This window comes from Coregonus lavaretus, assembly GCF_964263955.1.
Source record: "Coregonus lavaretus genome assembly, chromosome: 8".
In the NCBI taxonomy this organism is placed as follows: domain Eukaryota; kingdom Metazoa; phylum Chordata; class Actinopteri; order Salmoniformes; family Salmonidae; genus Coregonus; species Coregonus lavaretus.
In genome coordinates, this window is record NC_139995.1 from 31,470,908 (window position 1) to 31,494,469 (window position 23,562).

Genomic DNA, 23,562 nt, shown 5'->3' on the forward strand with positions numbered 1-23,562 from the left:
TCCAGAATGTCATGAAGAGTGATCAGATGAATTGCAATTAGTTTCCATGAGTTTCCTGGAGATAATTTTGGTATGGTATAGCTGTTTCACAACTAGGTAGCTAACAAAGGAGGTTTGTGTGCAACTCAATTGGGGAGAACGGGCTCGTGGTAATGGCTGGAGCGGAATGAGTGGAATGGTATCAAATACATAAAACACATGGTCAATTGCCATTCCATTTGCTCCGTTCCAGCCATTATTATGAGCCGTCCTCCCCTCAGCAGCTTCCACTGGTAGCTAGCTCCTTCATATACACTGCTCAAAAAAATAAAGGGAACACTTAAACAACACAATGTAACTCCAAGTCAATCACACTTCTGTGAAATCAAACTGTCCACTTAGGAAGCAACACTGATGGACAATAAATGTCACATGCTGTTGTGCAAATGGAATAGACAACAGGTGGAAATTATAGGCAATTAGCAAGACACCCCCAATAAAGGACTGGTTTTGCAGGTGGTGACCACAGACCACTTCTCAGTTCCTATGCTTCCTGGCTGATGTTTTGGTCACTTTTGAATGCTGGCGGTGCTTTCACTCTAGTGGTAGCATGAGACGGAGTCTACAATCCACACAAGTGGCTCAGGTAGTGCAGCTCATCCAGGATGGCACATCAATGCGAGCTGTGGCAAGAAGGTTTGCTGTGTCTGTCAGCGTAGTGTCCAGAGCCTGGAGGCGCTACCAGGAGACAGGCCAGTACATCAGGAGATGTGGAGGAGGCCGTAGGAGGGCAACAACCCAGCAGCAGGACTGCTACCTCCGCCTTTGTGCAAGGAGGAGCAGGAGGAGCACTGCCAGAGCCCTACAAAATGACCTCCAGCAGGCCACTAATGTGCATGTGTCTGCTCAAACGGTCAGAAACAGACTCCATGAGGGTGGTATGAGGGCCCGACGTCCACAGGTGGGGGTTGTGCTTACAGCCCAACACCGTGCAGGACGTTTGGCATTTGCCAGAGAACACCAAGATTGGCAAATTCGCCACTGGCGCCCTGTGCTCTTCACAGATGAAAGCAGGTTCTCACTGAGCACATGTGACAGACGTGACAGAGTGTGGAGACGCCGTGGAGAACATTCTGCTGCCTGCAACATCCTCCAGCATGACCGGTTTGGCGGTGGGTCAGTCATGGTGTGGGGTGGCATTTCTTTGGGGGGCCGCACAGCCCTCCATGTGCTCGCCAGAGGTAGCCTGACTGCCATTAGGTACCGAGAAGAGATCCTCAGACCCCTTGTGAGACCATATGCTGGTGCGGTTGGCCCTGGGTTCCTCCTAATGCAAGACAATGCTAGACCTCATGTTGCTGGAGTGTGTCAGCAGTTCCTGCAAGAGGAAGGCATTGATGCTATGGACTGGCCCGCCCGTTCCCCAGACCTGAATCCAATTGAGCACATCTGGGACATCATGTCTCGCTCCATCCACCAACACCACGTTGCACCACAGGCTGTCCAGGAGTTGGCGGATGCTTTAGTCCAGGTCTGGGAGAAGATCCCTCAGGAGACCATTCGCCACCTCATCAGGAGCATGCCCAGGCGTTGTAGGGAGGTCATACAGGCACGTGGAGGCCACACACACTACTGAGCCTCATTTTGACTAGTTTTAAGGATATTACATCAAAGTTGGATCAGCCTGTAGTGTGGTTTTCCACTTTAATTTTGAGGGTGACTCCAAATCCAGACCTCCATGGGTTGATAAATTTGATTTCCATTGATAATTTTTGTGTGATTTTGTTGTCAGCACATTCAACTATGTAAAGAAAAAAAGTATTTAATGAGATTATTTCATTCATTCAGATCTAGGATGTGTTATTTTAGTGTTCCCTTTATTTTTTTGAGCAGTGTAGTTCTGACTACAGGGAGTACAGCGATGACCTGAAGTGACTTTTTCATGGCAGGTTAGGATAATTTATGCAGTAGGTTAGGATAATTAACGTGGCAGGTTAGGAGACTTAGGTCAAGGTTAGGAAAAGGGTTAGGGTACATGTCTTTTGCCTCAGAGTGCATCTGATGACGGCAGCACAGAGTTTCTAAACCCAGAGGCGCAACATCGCGAGATCCTTGCGAAAAAACCAAGCAGACCAGGACGGGTTTGAGAAGGCAATGAGAGAAGTGAAAAAGTATTCCTTAGTTGCACATTTTCTCGAAATCTAAAGGCACAACCTAGATTCGAGCCAATGTCTTAAGTTGTTGAACATGTTATTACTCCAACCTCGTGAAAGTGACAAACTGACACGTTTTCATTTCTGTAAAGTATACTACTTTATATCAAAGGAGTGCCTTTGATTTGACGACATGCACGTGCGCAGTTTGGCGCAAGACGACCATTAGACGAGTCCTCTCGTGCCGACGTGTTTCTGCGCATGAGCTCAGCTAGCCAACGTTGCCATGACATCGCCTACAAGTGTGATCGGCGATTTCTATTGGAGAAGCAGTTTCTGCCTATCTTGTACTGTCACAGATAGAACAATGAGCCACATATTTCACCTTTGTAATCCTCCTGAGACCCAGCCCATTGACTTATGTCCACTGTAGTGGACATTTGAGTTTCATCCCTCTTCTTGGAATCTTTTGTGCAAGTCTCTTAATTCCTGATGTACTGTACAGAGGACATCCTGGGCTTTTCAGTGATATGTCATTTGATTGGCTGGGAGGCCGGGAACCGCCTCTATCTTTCCTTTCAAAATGACGAACATATCAAGACTGTTTCAAGGACAGCTGTTTCAAGGACAGCTTTTTTCCATCTACGTAACATTGCAAAAATCAGAAATTTTCTGTCCAAAAATGATGCAGAAAAATTAATCCATGCATTTGTTACTTCTAGATTAGACTACTGCAATGCTCTATTTTCCGGCTACCCGGATAAAGCACTAAATAAACTTCAGTTAGTGCTAAATACGGCTGCTAGAATCCTGACTAGAACCAAGAAATTTGATCATATTACTCCAGTGCTAGCTTCCCTACACTGGCTTCCTGTTAAGGCAAGGGCTGATTTCAAGGTTTTACTGTTAACCTATAAAGCGTTACATGGGCTTGCTCCTACCTATCTTTCCGAGTTGGTCCTGCCGTACATACCAATACGTACGCTACGGTCACAAGACGCAGGCCTCCTAATTGTCCCTAGAATTTCTAAGCAAACAGCGGGAGGCAGGGCTTTCTCCTATAGATCTCCATTTTTATGGAACAGTCTGCCTACCCATGTGAGAGACGCAGACTCGGTCTCAACCTTTAAGTCTTTACTGAAGACTTATCTCTTCAGTAGGTCATATGATTGAGTGTAGTCTGGCCCAGGAGTGTGAAGGTGAACGGAAAGGCTGGAGCAACGAACAGCCCTTGCTGTCTCTGCCGGGCCGGTTCCCCTCTCCACTGGGGTTCTCTGCCTCTAACCCTGTTGCAGGGGCTGAGTCACTGGCTTGCTGGTGCTCTTTCATGCCGTCCCTGGGAGGGGTGCGTCACTTGAGTGGGTTGAGTTACTGACGTGATCTTCCTGTCTGGGTTGGCGCCCCCCCCCTTGGTTTGTGCTGTGGTGGAGACCTCTGTGGGCTATACTCGGCCTTGTCTCAGGATTGTAAGTTGGTGGTTGGGGATATCCCTCTAGTGGTGCGGGGGCTGTGCTTTGGCGGAGTGGGTGGGGTTATATCCTTCCTGTTTGGCCCTGTCCGGGGGTTTCTTCGGATGGGGCCACAGTGTCTCCGGACCGCTCCTGTCTCAGCCTCCAGTATTTATGCTGCAGTAGTTTATGTGTCGGGGGGCTGGGGTTAGTTGGTTATACCTGGAGTACTTCTCCTGTCTTATCCAGTGTCCTGTGTGAATTTAAGTATGCTCTCTCTAATTCTCTCGTTCTCTCTTTCTCTCTGAGAACCTGAGCCCTAGGACCATACGTCAGGACTACCGGGCATGATGACACCTTGCTGTCCCCAGTCCGCCTGGCCTTGCTGCTATTCCAGTTTCAACTGTTCTGCCTGCGGCTACGAAACCCCTACCTGTCCCAGACCTGCTGTTTTCAACTCTTTAATGATCGGCTATGAAAAGCCAACTGAGAGACCTGAGCCCTAGGACCATACGTCGGGACTACCGGCCGTGGTGACTCCTTGCTGTCCCCAGTCCGCCTGGCCTTGCTGCTATTCCAGTTTAAACTGTTCTGCCTGCGGTTATGGAACCCCTACCTGTCCCAGACCTGCTGTTTTAAACTCTAATGATCGGCTATGAAAAGCCAACTGAGATTTATTCCTGATTATTATTTGACCATGCTTGTCACTTATGAACATTTTTGAACATCTTGGCATGGTTCTGTTATAATCTCCACCCGGCACAGCCAGAAGAGGACTGGCCACCCCTCATAGCCTGGTTCCTCTCTAGGTTTCTTCCTAGGTTTTGCCTTTCTAGGGAGTTTTTCCTAGCCACCGTGCTTCTACACCTGCATTACTAGCTGTTTGGGGTTTTAGGCTGGGTTTCTGTACAGCACTTCGAGATATTAGCTGATGTAAGAAGGGCTATATAAAATAAAATTGATTGATTGATTGAAAATGGACGGCATAGGAACAAGCACATTTTATGGAAAGATGAGAGGTAAGTCAAATATTGTTTGTCTATGGTTTTGTTACTATGATAATCATATATTTTCTTGTTCATGAAGGTGTTAGGAATCATATATTTAGTTCTGATAGCAACTAAATTATGTATCTTTTGAAAGATTTGCCATTTTATGAATGTCAATTATAGTGGACATCAGGACTATCTTCATGTAAATAATGACTCCACATTGTCGTAGGAAACAGAACTGAAGCAGAAAGAATTCTTTACCGAATAGTCGAGGGAGATTCAGATTTGGAGTTGTCAGATGATGAGAGAGATGAGGATAAGTTTCAACCAGTGATACAAAACGGTGATGAAGAAGAGGAAGACAATGCAGAAGGCTCAGTTGAAGGGACAGATGCAGACACAGACACAGATACAGACAGGGATGAACAGGAAACTCGTCGCCCTCTGTGGGCCAGGAGTAACATGTATGTTTGATGCAGTTCCACAATTTTAAATTCAGCTGCATTGAGTATTTAAACTGTTATTACTTATCATTTATTATTCTTTTTTCCTTCATATCAGATTTGCACCTGTGTTACCTGGGCTTCCTGTGTGTCAAGATGACCCTACAACACGTGCAGACTGGAGTCCAATTGAATACTTTTCACAGTACATTGACAACAAGGTCTTTGAAGATTTGGCAACATACACAAATCAAAGAGAGCTGCAAATCAAAGGAGTGTGCATGAACACCACGCCACAAGAAATAAAAATCTTCTTGGGCATTTCAGTCCACATGGCCTGCCTTGGCTATCCCAGAATTAAAATGTTTTGGGCCAACAAAACTAAAGTGCCAGTCATAAGTAGCAAAATGACTAGGGATAGATTCTTCAGGATAAGAAATTCCCTCAAGATTGTCAATGACCTGGCTGTAACAGAGGAAACAAAGAAGGCAGATATTCTTTGGAAAGTCAGGCCAATACTCGATCGTGTGCGCCAAGGCTGTCTCAGCCTTGCAAAGCCAGAAAGGGTCTGCATTGATGAGCAAATCATCCCATTCACAGGCCGTTGTCCAGTCAGGCAATATGTTCCCGGCAAGCCAAACCCTACTGGCCTAAAGGTCTTTGTCCTTGCATCCCCAAATGGTCTGATGCTTGATTTTGAAGTCTACCAAGGGAAGAATACCTTTACAGTCCAAAGGTTAGGAGTTGGAGCTGCAGCAGTTCTTCGCATGGTTGAATCTGTTCCAACAGGAAGCCACATATTCTTTGACAGGTACTTCACAACCATAGATATATTGGATGCATTGCTGGCAAAGGGCCTTCCTGCAACTGGAACTATAATGAAGAACCGTGTCCCAAAGCTGTGCCAGCTGCCAGTAGACAAACAGTTGAAAAAAGAGGGGAGAGGAACATCAGTGTCAGTGGCCAGAAAGAGTCCTGAGCTGGCCATCACAAAATGGTTCGACAACAAACCAGTGCTCATGGCATCCACTGTACATGGGAAAGACCCAGAAGACATCTGTACCAGATGGTCCCAGAAAGAAAAGCACCTGGTCCAGGTTAAAAGACCAGCAGTAATTAAGCAGTATAATGATAACATGGGTGGCGTAGATCTTTGTGATCGCATGCTTAGCTTCTATCGTATGTCAAGCAGGACCAAGAAGTGGACATCGCGCGTGATCAGTCACTTCTTTGATGTTGCCATCACCAACTCCTGGATACAATACCAGTCTGACAGCAAAGCTCTGCACAGACCATCCAAGAACACACATCAGTACCTGGACTTCAAACTACTCCTAGCTGAGGAGCTGTTGGAGAGTCCGGAACTGGAAAACAGCTGTGAAGAGAGTGAGGATGAGTATGAGCCACCATCTAAAATGAGGATCCCACAACCAGAGCCATCTGTGCGCAGACTAGGAGCCATGCACATGCCTGAGATTATGGATACCAAGCATGCAGAAAGATGCAGAAATAAGGGCTGCAAGAGCAAGACGTACATGAGATGTACCAAATGCAAGATGTTCCTCTGCATTACCAAAAAGAGAAATTGCTTCCAGGACTTTCACCACTAACAAAGAAAATACTAAGAACAAAATGAAGAGTGAAGGAAAAAGCTAGATTGGATTCAGTTTGACAGAAGGAAAAAATCCAAAATAAATCTGTTACACATTAGTTATATGTTCATTGTTCAAATAACACTGAAAGGATTCAAGGGGACCAATCAAAGGATATGGACATAACAAAGTGTTAAGCTTTAATAGTAAAGCTATCCTTGCGAAATGTAAGGAAAAGGATTCAAGAATGATTAATGTGTATTGTATAATCAAAATGTCTGTATTCTTGGATAATAATCAATCTACAGCCCAAAATGTATGTATTCTTAGTTCATAAAAACTCTGTAATCTGTAAGAACTCTGTAAAAATTTGTATCTACCAAATGTGTCTCTTTTCGTACTCAAATGATCCTGTTGTCCACTACAGTGGACATGCTGTAAAATAAAAAATAAAAAATAAAATTAAAATGTGGAAATTGTAGGATGCTTTTTTTAACCCTAAACAGTTATTGAATCACAAAAAATATGATTAGGAAAAAAAATATTTTCCTTGGTTCTCAGGAATATAAATGCGAAGAATCCGGTTGGCGTTTCCACTCAATATCAAATATGGTGATGAGAGGAAGCCAGTGGCCGGCAGTGGAAGAAGATGGAGCTAAATGGATTTTGGCCGATATTCCGTACATTTTCTCATCGATTAAACATTTGATCTCAATACAGTTTTCTGTTTCCAAAACTAGAATCTGTTACGAACAGAGTGGACTAAGTTTTGTAGACTTTACCTTTTGCCAAAGTTGTACAAATTGCGTTCTTTAGGAGTGCAAGGGCAAATTGAAGGGCAAATTGAATTAGTGCACACGCGCACTTCACTGAGTAGGCGTTCCCTAACGGAAATATGCAACTATATGCAAGAACGCGCCAATAACGTCTCGTTAGCTCGTGCTTGGCTCTGCCTGCTCTTGTCTGCCCACAATGATTAATTTGCTCCCATTGGAAACGACAGGCCGTGGTCTATCTTGGGTTAGTTATAAGCATCTTTGACGGCAGGACATTACATATACATTTTAGTCATTTAGCAGACGCTCTTATCCAGAGCGACTTACAGTTAGTGAGTGCATACATTATTTTATTTTTTAATACTGTCCCCCCGTGGGAATCGAATCCACAACCCTGGCGTTGCAAATTGCCATGCTCTACCAACTGAGCTACATCCCTGCCCGCCATTCCCTCCCCTACCCTGAGTACGAAGGACCCCTTTTAGCTGCCCCTCTTAGTTCCTGATGTAATTCATAGTGAACTGTCACACTGATTGAGAAGGGGGTAGCTGCATCCCAATATGGCGACCAGAGAATGAAATGAAATGAAATCTAATTTTATTGCTCACATACACATTTAGCAGATGTTATTGCGGGTGTAGCGAAATGCTTGTGTTCCTAGCTTCAACAGTGCAGTAGTATCTAACAATTCACAACAATACACAGAAATCTAAAAGTTAAAGAATGGAATTAAGAAATCTATAAATATTAGGAGGAGCAATGTTGGAGTGACTAAAATACAGTAGAATACATTATATACATATGAAATGAGTAAAACAGTATGTAAACATTAAAGTGACTAGTGTTCCATTATTAAAGTGACCAGTGATTCCATGTCAATGTACATAGGGCAGCAGCCTCTAAGGTGCAGGATTGAGTAACAAGGTGGTAGCCGGCTAATGATGGTCCCAGCTTTGATGCACCTGTACTGACCTCGCCTTCTGGATGATAGCGGGGTGAACAGGCCGTGGCTCAAGTGGTTGATGTCCTTGATTATCTTTTTGGCCTTCCTGTGACATCGGGTGCTGTAGGTGTCCTGGAGGGCAGGCAGTGTGCCCCTGGCGATGCGTTGGGGAGACCGGACCACCCTCTGGAGAGCCCTGCGGTTGCGGGCGGTGCAGTTGCCGTACCAGGCGGTGATACAGACCGACAGGATGCTCTCAATTGTGCATCTGTAAAAGTTTGTGAGGGTCTTAGGGGCCAAGCCGAATTTCTTCAGCCTCCTGAGGTTGACGAGGCGCTGTTGCGCCTTCTTCACCACACTGTCTGTGTGTGTGGACCATTTCAGATTGTCATTGATGTATACACCGAGGAACTTGAAGCTTTTCACCTTCTCCACTGCGGTCCCGTCGATGTGGATAGGGGTGGGCTCCTTCTGCTGTCTCCTGAAGTCCACGATCAGCTCCTTCGGTTTATTGACGTTGAGGGAGAGGTTATTTTCCTGGCACCACTCCGCCAGGGCCCTCACCTCCTCCCTGTAGGCTATCTCGTCATTGTTGGTAATCAGGCCAACTACTGTTGTGTCGTCTTGATGATTGAGTTGGAGGCGTGCGTGGCCACGCAGTCATGGGTGAACAGGGAGTACAGGAGGGGGCTGAGCACACACCCTTGTGGGGCCCCTGTGTTGAGGATCAGCGTAGTGGAGGTGTTGTTTCCTACCTTCACCACCTGGGGTTGGCCCGTCAGGAAGTCCAGGACCCAGTTGCACAGAGCGGGGTTCAGACCCAGGGCCCCGAGCTTAATGATGGGCTTGGAGGGTACTATGGTGTTGAAAGCTGAGCTATAGTCAATGAACAGCATTCTTAGATAGGTTTTCCTCTTGTCCAGATGGGATAGGGCAGTGTGCAGTGCAATGGCGATTGCATTGTCTGTGGATTTAGTATGGGGCGGGTAGGTATGTCGAAAGGAATGTAGTGGGCGTGTGGAAAGGAGTGGGCGTGTGGAAAGGAGTGGGTGTGTCGAAAGGCGTTAAGACGGTTTTGATTGAGCTGTTTTTTTTCCTCCGTATCTTACCGTGCAACTACCGTACATTGAGCTACCGTACCGCTGTGTCCCGATGTTGCTGTTCATGCCCTCCCCATTGAGTAGTAGACGCAAAATGGTCGAGTGGCAACAAATCTGCTCAATTGGCTAATTCAATTTCCATACACCCACTCGCCCATACTCCGGTCGCCACACATACTTGCACTGATACAGTAACAGAGGTCACGAGTAATAATCTTGACTGGAGTAGCTAGACACATAAAAGCAAGTTGGTGTACACTTACAGATATTGGAAAGCTTTTTTTATCATATGACACAAAAATACTTTGCTTGAAGTGTGTGTGATGAATTTATCCAGACAATAATTAAAGTTATCAGTAGTCTTCACCCAAAGAAAAAACTAACCTTTCCCCAAAATGAGTTTTTATTGAGAATGATCTTTTTTATTCTCAGAATACATTTGTTCGGAACAGCATTTTTACATATTCTAAAAAACTGTTATTTTACACTGTAGATTAATTCAATGCATGGTATATATATATACAGAAAACCAAAATTCACGATGTGTGAAAGTGTTTAATACAGTCCTGCTCAAAGCAGACAATGAAAAAAAAAAAATATCTTTCCTCACCCAACAAAATGGGCAACAGGTATGAACGTGGCATACAAGTACGATTACATCTCCCTAAATGTACGCCACTTCCCTTTAGCCCAGTTTCAACAGAGAGGACCTCCTGCTATGAGTGGTTAACTTGATAACTCTTCCAATGCACACTTTCACAAAAATAAAAAGCAAACATTTGACAAATCTGCACCACATTCTAAGAGCCCTACGCTCAACTTCCTGACCCTACAGTATATTGGAACACGGCTTTAAACAGTCACGTCTGGCGAACAAACATGGTTATATTCTGAAAAATTCTGAGAGTCTTGACCAAACCTTTCCTTGCTACTCAATTAGTGAAATGAGTGGCCATTAAGTCAAAACCTGATGGCCACTCAAAAGATTGTACCAAAGAGCCCAGTTGTAAAGGTATACTGTACACTCATGCCTATATCCTCCAGGTAATCGAGGTGATGGAATTTAAGCAGAAAACCAAAGCGTTCCTATGTATACTGTGTTGGGTTGTATGAAATAAGTCCAGTAAGAGAGGGACTGCCCTCATCCCAGTGCAGTATACATGCTTGCATACCACAGAGCTGTTGTCTCAGTCTGAAAAGGGCCATCTGTTGATCTGTGTGTTGTGAGTGTCAGGATGTAGTCAGTCCCACCACTTCACTACACAAACCATTCTGTTTGGGCTGAACCTCCTGTAGGCCATGTCAGGGGGAGATGCCAGAAAGCATCCGGAAAATGACACAGGAGAGAACAGATTCATTGTGCAGATTTAAAAAATCTAAATGGACATAAAATAATGTGAATAATAAGAGGTTGGTAGGACTTGGTCTGATCTGGGGCATGTCCATGTGCATTAAGAGGGTGGTTACATAGCAGGTATTGTAGCCAGGTGTCTGTCTAGAAGAGCAGGGCTCCCATGCTGCCCACTTCACTCTGCTCCTTGACAAAGATCTCAAAGTACTGGTAGATGATGGTGACGGCCAGCAGGATACCTGTGCCCGAGCCGATAGCACCCAGGAAGTCCGCCATGACAGAAAGGCCACCGATACAGAGACCACCAAAGGCCGCCGCTGTGGGGATGTACCTGGAACACACAGAGGCAAGATTTCAGCTTGATACAGAAGGCAAACTCAAGTAGTAGTGCACCAATCATTACCTGAATAAAGTTTATTTGGAAAAGTGTCATCAAACCCTGTTAAAGCTACGATGACAAGGATTGTTATGGCTAAAGGTTAGAGTGATGGCTAAGATTGTTTACCTGTTGAGTTCATGAACCATGGAGGTCTCTCTGTGTCCCCTCATCACCATCTGCTGCTCCTTTAGCTGCTTAGCCACCTGGGAGAGCAAACACACACTCATGGTTTACATTACACATATACAGTTCCTCTGAAACCTGCTACTCTCAAAAGCCATAGAAATGTTTAGTTAAGGAGATTTCTACATCAAAATTATAAATGTATAATTACATAGTTTAACAAATGTACAGCACATGTGGTAGAAGGACTTACATCTTTGGCAGAGGAGCCAGACACCTCGATCCAGGTCTTGGAGAAAAATGCACAGGAGCCCAGCATGAAGCAGATGTAGATGGCAGCGTGGATGGGGTCATCTAGGACCGAACCAAACGACTCCGGGGGAGAGAAGTAGTAACAGAGCCCACCCACTGGGTAGGCACGAGCTGGACCGCCTGACGATGTGTCCTACAAAACACACAAGTCTGGTCAGCTCATACATTATGTGTTGCTGGATATGTTCAAATCGAATCAAATTTGATTGGTCGTGTAGACATATTTTGCAGATGTTATCACGGGTGTATGTTCCTAGCTCCAACAATGCAGTAATACCTAACAATACACGCAAATCCCAAAAATAATGTCAGAGTAATGTCAGAGTCCGGAATATAAATATATACTGTATGTATATGATGGTGTGTATAGACATTATGGACAGTATATCAATATAAAAAGTTGTGTAAAGCAGTAGTTATATAGGATGAGCCTTGACTAGAATACATTATATACATATGAAGTGGGTAAAACAGTATTTAAACATGATTAAAGTGACCAGTGGTCAATGACTATGTAGATAGGGCAGCAGTCTAAGGTGCAGGGTTGAATACTGGGTGGTAGCCGGCTAGTAACAGTGACTTAAGTTCAGGGCAGGGTACTGTGCTGATGTTAATGTGACAAACCTGCCAAATGTAGTTAACTTGAGTTTAGAGTTCAGACATGGTAGTTCAGGGAAATTGTTTAAAATGGTGTGTACTTACAGACCAGGTACCCAGCAGGTTAACCAGGAAGTTGCCACTGAAGCGAGTGGAGAGCATCTGAGAGATGACGTACAGGTTGGACACGAGGGCAGACTGGAGGATGATGGGAATGTTGGAGGTGTAGAAGAGCTTGATGGGATAAGTGTTGTACTGGCCACGGTAACGGGCAGACTTGATGGGCAGGTCCACCCTGAAGCCCTATAGAGAGACGGGAGGAAGAGACAGACGTGAGAGAGGGTAGAACATACCCATATTATAAATATATAAAGTCTAATTGGTCATTACTAAAAAGGTAAAGAAAGAAATTACTGCATTGTGTTGTTTTTCGGGGGACCAATTCTCTGACAATAACAAAATGTGTTCAACTCCTTTAACAGGTTTTAAAGAAGAAAGACAGTAACTAACCTGGAAGTATATGACTACACCAAAGACGAAGACGGTAGCGAGGAGGTTCAAAAGATTGGGCAGGTTCTGGCGGTAGAAGGCCTCTCTCAGGGCGCGCACCTTGTCTGTCCGTGTGGCCAGCAGATGGAAGAGGGCAATGATGGCTCCTTCAAACTCTGTGCCTAAACACAAGAGACTCAAACATCAGCCTCACATCTAGAGACCACCTGACCTAACCTTGACCCCTGGGGTTTTCAAGGCCAACACGATCTATAGGAGCCATCTATAGGATTACCACTTGCATATAACCAGGTATGTTTATCTCTGATAGTGGAAATTAGTAAGTCTGTCCTAAATGTACAGCCAGACAGGGCACATCAGTTTCAGTGCCCCAGTTTAGCCCCTGTGAGTCCTAATGTCCTTCTCCCACAGCCATCTGGACTGGTGTCTTACCTCTGCCAGTGTTGACAGTCGTGGGGCTGAAGGCCTTCCAGACAATGGTCTCACAGATGTTGGTGGCGATGAACAGGGAGATACCAGAGCCCAGACCATAACCCTTCTGCAGCAGCTCATCCAGCAGCAGCACGATCAGACCTGCCACAAACAGCTGGAGGGGGAAAACAGGTGGGTTAGAGACACAGAGACAAACCACTCACACTGGAGCCCTGTTTGACTTCCTTTAAAAATAACCTTTATTCATACATTCATTGAAGTAAATCGGAGAGGAATGGATTGGTAAAAAATTTGGATGTGAACCTCGCTTTAAATTATCCAATCACTTACAGATTCATATATATAACCTCTGAAAAGGTAGCAAGAAAGGAGTGTTTTGGAGAGGGGGGGGGGGCTCACCTGGATGATGATGAGCAGACAGATCCCAGCGCCCATATCGGAGGGATCTCCGTACATTCCAGTCATCACATACACAATGGCCTGACCAATGGTGATGATCATACCAAACACTGTAGGAGATAGCAAGGGGTTAGAAATTATATGGCCTCATTCACACTAATGCTTAAACTTGACAAAATTAAGTCAAACTAAGATCAAGAAGTGGGGCTTGTGGTCTTACATTTCTGTGCTCCGTTGAAGAGGGCCCTGTCTTTGGGGGTGTCTCCCACCTCAATGATCTTAGCCCCGGCCAGGAGCTGCATGATTAGGCCAGAGGTGACTATGGGAGAGATACCCAGCTCCATCAGGGTACCTGGATGGACAGGAGAGACCCAGGGGATGTTAACAGGAGAGCAGAGGTATACAGATGTTCAGCCATTCAATCGGAAATAATACCAATCACCCATTTAAGTCAGAGATAAAGTTATCACTCCTATTGATTAACTCAGCATTCACTCAACACTTTATCAATTCACACACTCAGTTACTAATTGACTCATTCATTGCCATGTCCCTTGATTGATTTATGAGTTCACAGAGCCATTCATTTATTCACTTGTCTCTACATTGCAAAAGTGACAACCCACCTCTGTTGGAGGCCAGAATGACTCTCATCCAGTAGAAGGGATCTGCAGAGTCTGAGGACATGATGCCAAACAGGGGAATCTGGAAGATAGAGGTGACAGACATTCAGGTGTGAAAGTATTTATTATACCAGTTTCAAATGCTAGAAAAGAGAGTGTTGTGTGAACAAAATGGCTGATATTTACCTGGCAGCACACGAGGAAAATGAAGAGAGTGATGGCTGTCCATAGTACCTTCTCTCTGAACTGGATCTGTTGAACACAGCAATTACAGTGAGACATGGAAGCAGGAACAGAGGTTTATAAAGTTGAAAGTAAAACATACTTGTCTTCATAAAGTAAATACTGTACCTTTCTTTCAGGTTTCTGGATTTCAGGTAAGACGGCGCAGAATGGCTTTATTACCTCCAGGAATTTGACTGAAAAACAGGCAAAAGGAGGGATGTTATTCAATAGACTCGCCATAATAAACATCAATCAAGGCCAGTGAATGACATAACTATTTATAGGTGGACGTGGCATAACGGTACATTCATAGCGGATTGGATCTTTGGCTATAAACTAAGCGAATTCACTATGAAAACAGATCTTACTATACACAATTGTTAATCCAATTTAAAACATTTTCATACTAGCAAATGTGTTTCAGTAAACATTTACTGCTTATGATACGAGATATTTAAACCTGTGTGTCAAACACTGGCTGTTAGCTATGCGTCGTCATCACTAGTCTGGATGTGCCTGTATGCATCCAATATATAGCTAGCTATATTAGCTAGATAAGTACTGCATTCTAGCTAACTTGTAAAGTTATCAAGCTCCGAGATATCAATTACCATGTAACACTGGTTGATATGATATAGTTATATATGTAACGTTAGCTGACTGTACATAATAAAAAGTAGTTAACACATCTGTACAGCTAACGTTAGCAAGCTTGCTAGCTAGCTAGCAAGTTAGCAAGTTACACTGACAGCTAACGCGCTAGCTAGCTAGCTAGCTAGCTCGCACCTTTAAACGTCATATTCTTGACAACTGACAAAACTAGCCATTTTATTGCCGACATTGCTGTTAAAGACAGGAGTTAAACATATGCTTGAAACAAAGAGCACTTGTCGTCCAGCTAGCTAAAAGTTAGCTAGTTAGCTGTAGCTTCAATGAAAATGGCCTTCAGAGATCCAATCATTTAAAAATTACATCGCTTGCATCTCATTAATCAAAAGTTCCCTGATTATGTGAAATCGTCCTTTACTTTAGCTAGCTACTTTATTCTGGGGGATACTCACTGCCCATGATGATTTCCCAAGCGTTACGATCTTTGAGTGTGTGGTCCTTATGTGTCAATAGGTCTCTCCAGTTTTCGTTCTGACTACCGGCGAAAAAACTCTACTACAGCTGAGTAAGAAAGCGCTTTAGAGACACGTCAACACTACACAAGCGCTTCAACAGAGACGGAAGAGGAAGCGAGACACACACTCGCTGTTTTTCCCTGGTTCAATGAACTAAATATACCTGACCCAGTTACTATTGCATTGGTGTCACACCCAGTTAAGTAGACCGGAACTTACCTTTTTTATCCAACGGTAAACGGCGGTTGGCAATCAATAAATGTTGCATTACTGCCACCTACTAAACTGGAGTATAACTCCCCTTTTTAAAAATTATATATAAGCAAATAAATCAATAAATACCCTACCATCTAACCCTACACTCATTAAAAACCCACCACCCTACTCCACTATTTAAATGTATCTAGTCCTACCTCAGGCCTAGAGCCTGAAAGGACAGGACACCACCACTCAACACACCCTGTAACTCTTCGGACGTCAAGTCTTGTATATCCAAATACTTCTCTGCAGCTGCCACCACAACCTACATTTTCTGTGACTTACATTTCATCCCTGCAGTACAGTTGATAACCATTGCTATAAATCCAAAAAATCCAATCTTACTGAAGCATATATCACTTGTTACCCTATCCCTCTGTACTGGTACAGATCTACTACTCACACCACTCCTCTCAGGATCCCTCCACCTTGACCTATCTTCCTCTAATTTCTTCACTGCCTCAGCAAACGACAACTTCTGCTCTACTCTAACCCTGGAAACCTCAACCTGCCTCTCTTGCACTGGACATTTCTGATCCCCAGCCCCATGGGCACCCCTACAATTAACACATACCGCTTCTTTCCCCAATGCGACACATTCCTTTGTCTCATGCCCTTCTGCACACTTCTCACTCCTAGGAACCTCCCTCCTACACACTGCTGCCACATGCCCATAAGTTTGACACCCGTAACAACGTAATGTATTTGGCACAAAAGCTCGTAAGGGATAACTTGTATATCCGAGAACTTCACCACACCTACCACCTCCGATAATTCACCCTCACTCACTTCCATTTCTCCTCCTGTCTTCAATCCAGTGTACAGCTCACTCTGCTTACACTTTCTACCATTCTTCTTTAACAAACCATCTCCCTTTTTCTGACCATTTTTAAGTTCACCCTCTTCGTCCCTCTCTCTCTTCGACCTCCTCTGCCTCTCTTTTTCACTCCATTCCAAGTATACGTCTCCTTACGATAACATTGTACTTCCCAGAACATACATCTCGTTCTTGGCCTCTCAAGGGACGCCATTCCCCTCGCTACCTGGGAACCCCCTGATAGCAAAGTTAAATAATCTCCTGGTAGAATATTTGTTGATAAACTTTGGAGCCCTTTCAAAAGAACCGTGCGTCCACCATCGACCTGCCACGTCTCTTCGCCGGCCCGCCTAAATGGCTAAACGAGTGAATTATCTTCATTTATCCACCATCTTTGGCTTCAACAAGTCAGTTCAACAGAAATGGGGTGTATCTTTAGTTTCTAGAGTGAAAAGTGAATTGAAAACGATGCAGTAGGTACAATCTTTTTATTCTGTTCCCCCTGGTCTTTTTAGCACTGCACTGGCCCTTTATGCGTTGGCCAGACAGGTGTGTACTGTAGCCTACAGTATAGTACAGTGCAGGTCAGTTTTTTTCATCATCTCACTGAAATCTCACTGTCTCAATGAAAAATGTGACGTCTTTGATGGATATTATTATTATTATTATAATTATTATAATTATTATTATAATATAGAGACATACAATAAAAACATGGACATGTCGTTGGCATTAAACAATAATAGATGACTTCCTGCAAAAAAATAAAAGTGAATAACTGTATTTCAGTGAAGCACCCGTCATGGGACTAAAATTAAACTGTTCTGTTTATTCTAGTGTACAGTCGTGGTCAAAAGTTTTGAGAATGACACAAATAATAATTTTCACAAAGTCTGCTGCCTCAGTTTTTATGATGGCAATTTGCATATACTCCAGAATGTTATGAAGAGTGATCAGATGAATTGCAATTAATTGCAAAGTCCCTCTTTGCCATGAAAATGAACTTAATCCCCCCAAAACATTTCCACTGCATTTCAGCCCTGCCACAAAAGGACCAGCTGACATCATGTCAGTGATTCTCTCGTTAACACAGGTGAGAGTGTTGACGAGGACAAGGCTGGAGATCACTCTGTCATACTGATTGAGATAGAATAACAGACTGGAAGCTTTAAAAGGAGGGTGGTGCTTGAAATCATTGTTCTTTCTCTGTTAACCATGGTTACCTGCAAGGAAACACGTGCCGTCATCATTGCTTTGCACAAAAAGGGCTTCACAGGCAAGGATATTGCTGCTGGTAAGATTGCACCTAAATCAACCATTTATCGGATCATCAAGAACTTCAAGGAGAGAGGTTCAATTGTTGTGAAGAAGGCTTCAGGGCACCAAAGAAAGTCCAGCAAGCGCCAGGACCGTCTCCTAAAGTTGATTCAGCTGTGGGATCAGGGCACCACCAGTGCAGAGCTTGCTCAGGAATGGCAGCAGGCAGGTGTGAGTGCATCTGCACGCACAGTGAGGCAAATACTTTTGGAGGATGGCCTGGTGTCGAGAAGGGCAGCAAAGAAGCCACTTCTCTCCAGGAAAAACATCAGGGACAGACTGATATTCTTCAAAAGGTACAGAAATTGGACTGCTGAGGACTGGGGTAAAGCATTTTCTCTGATGAATCCCCTTTCCGATTGTTTGGGGCATCCGGAAAAAAGCTTGTCCGGAGAAGACAAGGTGAGCGCTACCATCAGTCCTGTGTCATGCCAACAGTAAAGCATCCTGAGACCATTCATGTTTGGGGTTGCTTCTCAGCCAAGGTAGTGGGCTCACTCACAATTTTGCCTAAGAACACAGCCATGAATAAAGAATGGTATCAACACATCCTCCGTGAGCAACTTCTCTCAACCATCCAAGAACAGTTTGGTGACGAAAAATGCCTTTTCCAGCATGATGGAGCACCTTGCCATAAGGCAAAAGTGATAACTAAGTGGCTCGGGGAACAAAACATCAACATTTTGGGTCCATGGCCAGGAAACTCCCCAGACCTTAATCCCATTGAGAACTTGTGGTCAATCCTCAAGAGGCGGGTGGACAAACAAAACCCCACAAATTCTGACAGACTCCAAGCATTGATTATGCAAGAATGGGCTGCCATCAGTCAGGATGTGGCCCAGAAGTTAATTGACAGCATGCCAGGGCAGATTGCAGAGGTCTTGAAAAAGAAGGGTCAACACTGCAAGTATTGACTCTTTGCATAAACTTAATGTAATTGTCAATAAAAGCCTTTGACACTTATGGAACGCTTGTAATTATACTTCAGTATACCATAGTAACATCTGACAAAAATATCTAAAAACACTGAAGCAGCAAACTTTGTGAAGACCAATACTTGTGTCATTCTCAAAACTTTTGACCACGACTGTACTTAAGCAAACTTGTTTTGTCTGGCAACATTCAGCTGTGGGTTTGTCTGAGAGCCTCAGATAATGTCATCAAAGTCGCCAACAGGCAACAGCACCACACTTGTAACCCCATTATTACAGCAGTACATCTACCAGATTCTAACCAATCAGTCTTTCAGTGGATAGGCCATCTGGCAGATTTAGGTTCAGTGTTTGAAATACTTAATGAATTATGTGTATATGATTATGGGCTAACCATTACATTACTGATGTTACTGATGTTACTAAAACATGAACAAATATGCCTAATAATGCTTACAAACAATAATGTATTAATGGACAAGGAGTAGTTTAAAAGCAGACTATCAATGTTACTCCAAAAGTGTAATTTATTTCCATACAACTGTATTCCATACATCAGCAGTCCACATGTTTTCTGTCACCAGCAGGTGTCCCCATCACTCTATAATGCAAAGGGGTTGCGCTGTCAAATAGTACTAAATATATCAAACAAGGGGCAGATTAAGTATGTAATGCAGGGGACTTCAACATTTTCTTGCCCAGGTACCCCCTTCCAGGCAAACCGGCGACCCAGGGACCCCCATCAAACATTAGCAAAAAATGATATCAGGTGAATGAATATGGAAAGGAGAAGTAATCAACTTAGAGTTTACAGAGTAAGTGTGAACTCTAACGTAGCCTATTAGCTAGAAGGTAACTCCAAACACATTTTCGCTAAGAACAGCTGTTTGACTGGTTAAACAAAGGTTAGCCATGTGTTGACAAAAATGTATGCCCAAGTCAAGAAAGCCTACCAGCAGCCTTCGGCACTTGCCACACTGGTAGCCTATTCGCGGGTGCTTTATCAAAGCCTATGTCAGATACTCCAGTGCAGGGGCTTCCAACAGGTAGATCACTAGCTACCAGTAGCTCGCAGCCCACCTATGAGTAGCTCGCCAATCAATTCTGAAAGTATGCATTTTAAAACATAAAGCTCCCGGCTACTATACAATGAAAGCCACATTGACATTATCCCACCTCTGGTTTTCCAATATTGCCATAAAAAGCCAAATGTTACACAAAATCTGCCAATTAATTTATATGAATTGCCCCTGTCTGCATAGCCGCAGGAAGTAAGGGTGCTCAGGGTGAAGAAGAAAAAAACAATATATAAAATAGGTTGAAGACCCCTGCTTCAGTGTAATTGGCTACAAAGAGTGTAATTTGCTCAATATTAGGAGTTATGACGTTTACATCTTTAGAAATAAGATATTCCCCTCTAGGTATGTTATTCAAAATGTGTTAAGTATGTTGTTGCTCGCGATATTCATACAAATATTGAACAAAAAAAATAAGTTATTATTTGTCTTAGAAAAAAACATACGCAGACCCCCAGTTGAATTCCCCTGCTGTAATGTAATATTGTGGATCAGGAAGCACAAACAGTTGTGAAATAGGAATATGTGAAATGTGGAAATGTGTATGTAAATGTGAAATAGGCACTATCACCAAATGACACAAACAGTTGTGTGATTATTTCCTGGAATTACTTGTGATATTCAAACTTGACAGGATATTTTAGTCGAACACACACACACACTTCCTTTTTCATCCTCCTTGCCTTTCTTTATTTGTCTATAGGGGACATTCCAGCACCTTGCTGCTGATGCAGGTGATTCTTTCATTCTGTTTCTCCACAGATCAGCTAGTCTGTCCTCCGTCTAAACTAGGTCATAAAGCACACGCCTATGTTACGGTCCACTGTACATTACCTCTTTCATGCATTTCACACCCTTCCTGTCATTCATGGTGTGCTACAGTACAGTATTTCAGGCCTTCAGTGTAATACAATTTTGTTTTCAATGCCTGAAGGAATTATTGGAATAGATTATCGTTCTACAGAATGAAACATTGGACTACAATAAATATATTGGTTTTACTACAATGTTTTATCTGTACTGATTTTGTTTATCTTCCTTGCCGTCTTCCTGGCTGGGCTGATTGAGGGTTTGTTTGGCTTGTTCTTGTTGTGTTTGTTCTCAGACAGCCACCGTTTAAACCAGGAAGTGAAAGTTGGGGTTAATGAGGACAGTATGAGGCATGTGGCTGAGAAACAGAGGAAGTCAAGGGGAGAATTTAAATGGCATACTCCTCGAGTCCTCTCTCCTTCTCAAAACCCATTGGATGAGAAAGCTACCTTCTCTTCCAATGGGTTTTGAGAAGGAGGCGAGGAGAGAGGACGCGAGGAGTATGCAATTGAGATTCTCTCAAGGCAAGGCATTAGGGGGTTGTGGTAGGGACAGGTGCAGTGAAGGTTAGATAATGAGAGTATGGGGTATATTTCATTTCATACACAGATGCAGTCACGCAGACGCACGCACACACAGTATACCACACCACGCTGTATTTCTGCACCGGTAGAAGTCTCTCTGTGTGTGTGTGTGTGTGTGACTAGTGGGAGTAGAGATCACAAGACCACCACGGGACTGAGCAGTGAGTCACTCCTCCCTGCTCTACTCTGCTGTTTTATCCTCCTGTAACGACCACAGGTTCTAGGGTAGGGCAGGGTCAATAGAGACCTACTGGGTACCGGTATCGAATACACACACATATGATTATAGAAATATCACTTTTATAACAATGAGCTAAGGTTAAAATAGCACAACAGGGCTGTTGTGGGTGGGCTTGGAAAAGAGCACAAAGGTCATTTACAGTGAATCTCAAGTCTTCAATACAAATGCAATAATTCAGTGTTTACATGCAATGTTCTGTTCTTAAATAATCAACGCATCTCAAAAGACACAGCAAATCTCCAAAGTAGACAGGGCAAACTTCACACACAATACTTAAAGTAGGGATAAATAATCAAAGACTGCTCTTGCAATAAATAAGGCCGTTGTACAAATACACAGTAAAACACAAGCAATACCTTTGCTGGCTGTCTCCAAGTCCCACACAGCCACCAAACAAGTTGTACTCAGAAAGAATATTTACAATTAGCACTTTCAAATACAGATGGACTGAAAAAGGACTGTCAACAGCAAACTGGAAATGTAGATTTGCAGACTATGGCCATGTTCCCCTGCTCAGACATTGCATGCATCAACCAATGGTTGCGTGCCACATCATCGTCTGTGCCAGATTTCTATAACATATTATGTGGTTAGCTGGTACGTAAAATACTTATCTAGGCGGTGTAAGATCTGGCATGCGCCAGCAACGTCTGAGCAGAGGAACACGTCCTACGGCTGGTGCAGCCTTGCAAGGACTTGGAGACATTCCCTGTCCTTTCCCTTTCCCTGGCTCGTCTTCTTCTTCTTCTTCTTCTTCTTCTTCTTCTTCTTCTTCTTCTTCTTCTTCTTCTTCTTCTTCTTCTTCTTTCTTCTTCTTCTTCTTCTCTGAGGTTTATTGGCAGACTACACTCATAAGGTGTATTGCCACCACCTACTGTACGGGGTAGTAAAAAATACCCCAAAAACAAACAAATGTGTTGGATGAACAAATCATACTAATAAAATAAAATAAAATAAAATATTAACACAAACCAAATTCACGCCACTACCCTGAATTTCAAACAAAAACTGTACTATTCAGATCCCTACACAGGCTCAAGAACCTGGGAGGGGGGAACCTCTTCATTCAGTACTCCCTGTAACATTTTGTCTGTAAAGTCCTGGAGATCCAGAAATATATTTGCTGCCTTCACAATGATGAGCTTCTTAGATTTTTTATTAGTTAGACTAGTGCAATTTATCACTTGCGCTATAAACGCAACAAAGTCCACCTTCTTCATTATTAGTATGTCGGGATTCTTCTCCTGCATGGCATGCACTGGAGACTGTGGGCCATCCACTACCATCTCCTCTCTACTCACTCCTTCAACTATTTTCACTGCCTCCACATAGGGGACCGGCTGGATGGCCCTGATCCTAGCTACTGCAACCTCCTTCATCCTTACAGGGCACTCCGGAAACTCGGGAACGTGATTCCCATCACAATTACAACAACATGCTTCATCTGACTCTTCAACTACTACATATTTATTCCTTCGACAAACACTTGCCACGTGTCCAAACTTAAATCGACGTGCGTCTACCACTCCTGGAATGTTATCCCTAAACCACACAGCCTCTATGTCCAACGAAACACAAGAGATAACACCTTTAACCGGTGCCCTACTCTGAAAGTCATAGCTTTCCACATCATACGTCAACATCTTGTTGAGCCACAGAGCTTTCTCCTTTTGCGCTGTTGACACACACGAAATCAGCATCATACTACTCTTGGTCACTCTAACCGATTTCATTTTACCCAAATCGTCCTTCACCATCTTTGAGACCGCAAACGGGTCACCCAAAAAAACATCCTTGCTCGTGAATCACACTCCAACCATAAACTGCTGTTCATTTCCAACTTTAGCCCTTTTCACTCTACTCTTCTTCACCATCATCCACTCATTCTCACCAAATGTACTTGCACCAAGAGAATTGCACAATACTTCCGCTTCCACCATTGCTCCTCCAGTCATCCCCCGGACTCCCTCGCTCTTTGCTGTGAAAGATGCGAGAGTTTGTGTTCTCGAAGTAGCACCCATATTGT

At 43.7% G+C, this 23,562-nt stretch overlaps 1 protein-coding gene and 1 long non-coding RNA gene across 2 annotated transcripts; one reads left to right on the top strand and one right to left on the bottom strand.

The window, feature by feature from the left end:
* The first annotated feature begins 4,561 nt into the window (after window positions 1-4,561).
* Window positions 4,562-5,472, top strand: LOC311133464. Its single transcript, XR_014613594.1, has 2 exons — window positions 4,562-4,599; window positions 5,134-5,472. It is a non-coding gene; the product is annotated as an uncharacterized lncRNA (long non-coding RNA).
* A 4,350-nt stretch (window positions 5,473-9,822) lies between these two features.
* On the bottom strand, window positions 9,823-15,689 carry LOC311133455 (protein transport protein Sec61 subunit alpha-like). The gene is made up of 12 exons (XM_084166935.1): window positions 15,439-15,689; window positions 14,504-14,571; window positions 14,339-14,404; window positions 14,156-14,234; window positions 13,750-13,881; window positions 13,530-13,639; window positions 13,131-13,284; window positions 12,699-12,859; window positions 12,294-12,491; window positions 11,533-11,724; window positions 11,283-11,359; window positions 9,823-11,108 (listed from the first exon to the last, which is right to left on the bottom strand). The coding sequence occupies exons 1-12, from the start codon at window positions 15,443-15,445 to the stop codon at window positions 10,922-10,924; spliced, it is 1,431 nt and encodes a 476-aa protein (XP_084023061.1). The 5' UTR covers window positions 15,446-15,689; the 3' UTR covers window positions 9,823-10,921.
* Window positions 15,690-23,562: the final 7,873 nt, after the last annotated feature.

What these genes read in the sequence shown, in the direction of transcription:
- LOC311133455 (XM_084166935.1), bottom strand. An exon ending in GACTGTCAACACTGGCAGAG is followed by an intron (nt 12,860 to 13,130) that starts GTAAGACACCAG and finishes TCTTGTGTTTAG; the next exon opens with GCACAGAGTTTGAAGGAGCC. An exon ending in ATGGTTCATGAACTCAACAG is followed by an intron (nt 11,109 to 11,282) that starts GTAAACAATCTT and finishes TGTGTGTTCCAG; the next exon opens with GTACATCCCCACAGCGGCGG.